A 1,577-nucleotide genomic window follows, 5' to 3' on the forward strand; every position below is an offset into this window, starting at 1 on the left:
AGACCTGTTTGGAAGTGAGGTTACTATAAAATGCTGTCATTTCCACTTTTGCCAATCTCTGTACAGGAGATTATTGACAATGGGATTGTCTCGCTGTTTTGTGGAAGGAGACACTTTTAAGTTGGGTGTCAAAATGCTCATGGCAACTGCTTATTTACCAGAAGACGTTATTGTTGAAACATTCAAAAGAATTAAAGATGAAATGGGTGGTGATGAAGATTTTGAAAAGTTTCTAGAGTATTTCGAAAACAACTATATCAAAGGTGTGTTTAGAACAGCAAATTGGTCGGTGTTTGGATTATCTGAAAGAACAAATAACAGGTCAGAAAGTTTCCATTCCGCACTTAACAGATACATCGGCACAACACATCCAGTTATCCATAAGTTTTTGGAAAAATTGTTGTCTTTTCAAAAAATTATCAATTTGAAATATATAGCATATGAAACTAACCTTCAAAAAAGTCGCCAATCAAATTTGTCGATTAAGAAAAATTTGACATTGAAAGAACTACAAAATTAACTGATCAGCGAAAACAAACTTGACCCAATTGTGTTCCTTAAAAAATGTGTGACCATTTTATCTAGCAAGCAAAACATAATTCTGTTTGATTTGGACATGAATACTGCAATCAAAGAAGTCAACGAAGAAAATGAATTGATTGAAATTATGAAAAAAAAGTTCACTTACAGAAGTTGCCAACAATTATCATTTTTGCCATTCATCGCATAATGAAATAGAAGATCCACACAGCAGTTTAAACGAGAGCACTTTTGTTTCTGTTAATATGGAAAAAGATGTTAACACTACAAATGACAGGTTAAAAGACTTGAAAAAGAAGACTAAAAAAGCAACTAAAGCTTACAATGAAAAAAGCCAAGAATAGTGTCTGATTATCAGAAAACTAAAAAGTTAAGAAAAGTGATCAGAAAAAGCAGAAATTAATAACTGGTTTTTAGTGTTTGGTTTGAAAAAGTTTGGTGATATTAAAACATATTATTAGTAAAAATTATATAAAAATAGAAACCCAATTCATAATTGTTAAGTGTTGAACTTTTGTTGATTTTTTGCAGGCGAAAAAAAATAAAGGCGAAATATAATCGGGCGAATTTTCCTAAACCCCATTTAAGTTACTTGTAAAACGATGTAATTCATCGTCTATGACAGACACTTTAAAATTGAGTATTTCTTGTGTTATACCACTTTTCAATATTTTATTTTCAATTTGTTCTCTGTATTTAATACTTACTTCATGGGCATAAGAATTACTGCTTGTGAACAAACGATTAAGTGCAACAAAATTCATTTTTTTGTTTTTTGAAAACCAATATTTTGAGAAACCATTAGTAAGTAATGTTTCAATTTGTGAATGTAAACTGATGTGATAGTTATATTTATCTTTCTTAAATTCGTTACACACAAAACAATAATGAATTTGAATAAATTCGATTTTGGTATATCGTCTAATTATGGTTTGAATGTAAGACAATTGTCAAATTCTTCTTCTTGTGTTTTAAAATGTGTCTCCATTTGTTTTGTATTTTAGTTGAATAAACTTGTGTTTAAATTGAAAAAGGTT

At 29.5% G+C, this 1,577-nt stretch overlaps 1 protein-coding gene across 1 annotated transcript; it reads left to right on the forward strand.

Annotated features, from left to right (window-relative positions):
* Window positions 1-133: 133 nt before the first annotated feature.
* On the forward strand, window positions 134-520 carry EIN_240030 (hypothetical protein; the record flags this gene model as incomplete). Its single annotated transcript, XM_004183720.1, has 1 exon — window positions 134-520. One exon carries the CDS (start codon window positions 134-136, stop codon window positions 518-520), a length of 387 nt encoding a protein of 128 aa, XP_004183768.1.
* Between the last annotated feature and the right edge of the window lie 1,057 nt (window positions 521-1,577).

The sequence above is a fragment of the Entamoeba invadens genome (genome assembly GCF_000330505.1).
Source record: "Entamoeba invadens IP1 unplaced genomic scaffold scaff_1105074724334, whole genome shotgun sequence".
Classification (NCBI taxonomy): domain Eukaryota; phylum Evosea; order Mastigamoebida; family Endamoebidae; genus Entamoeba; species Entamoeba invadens.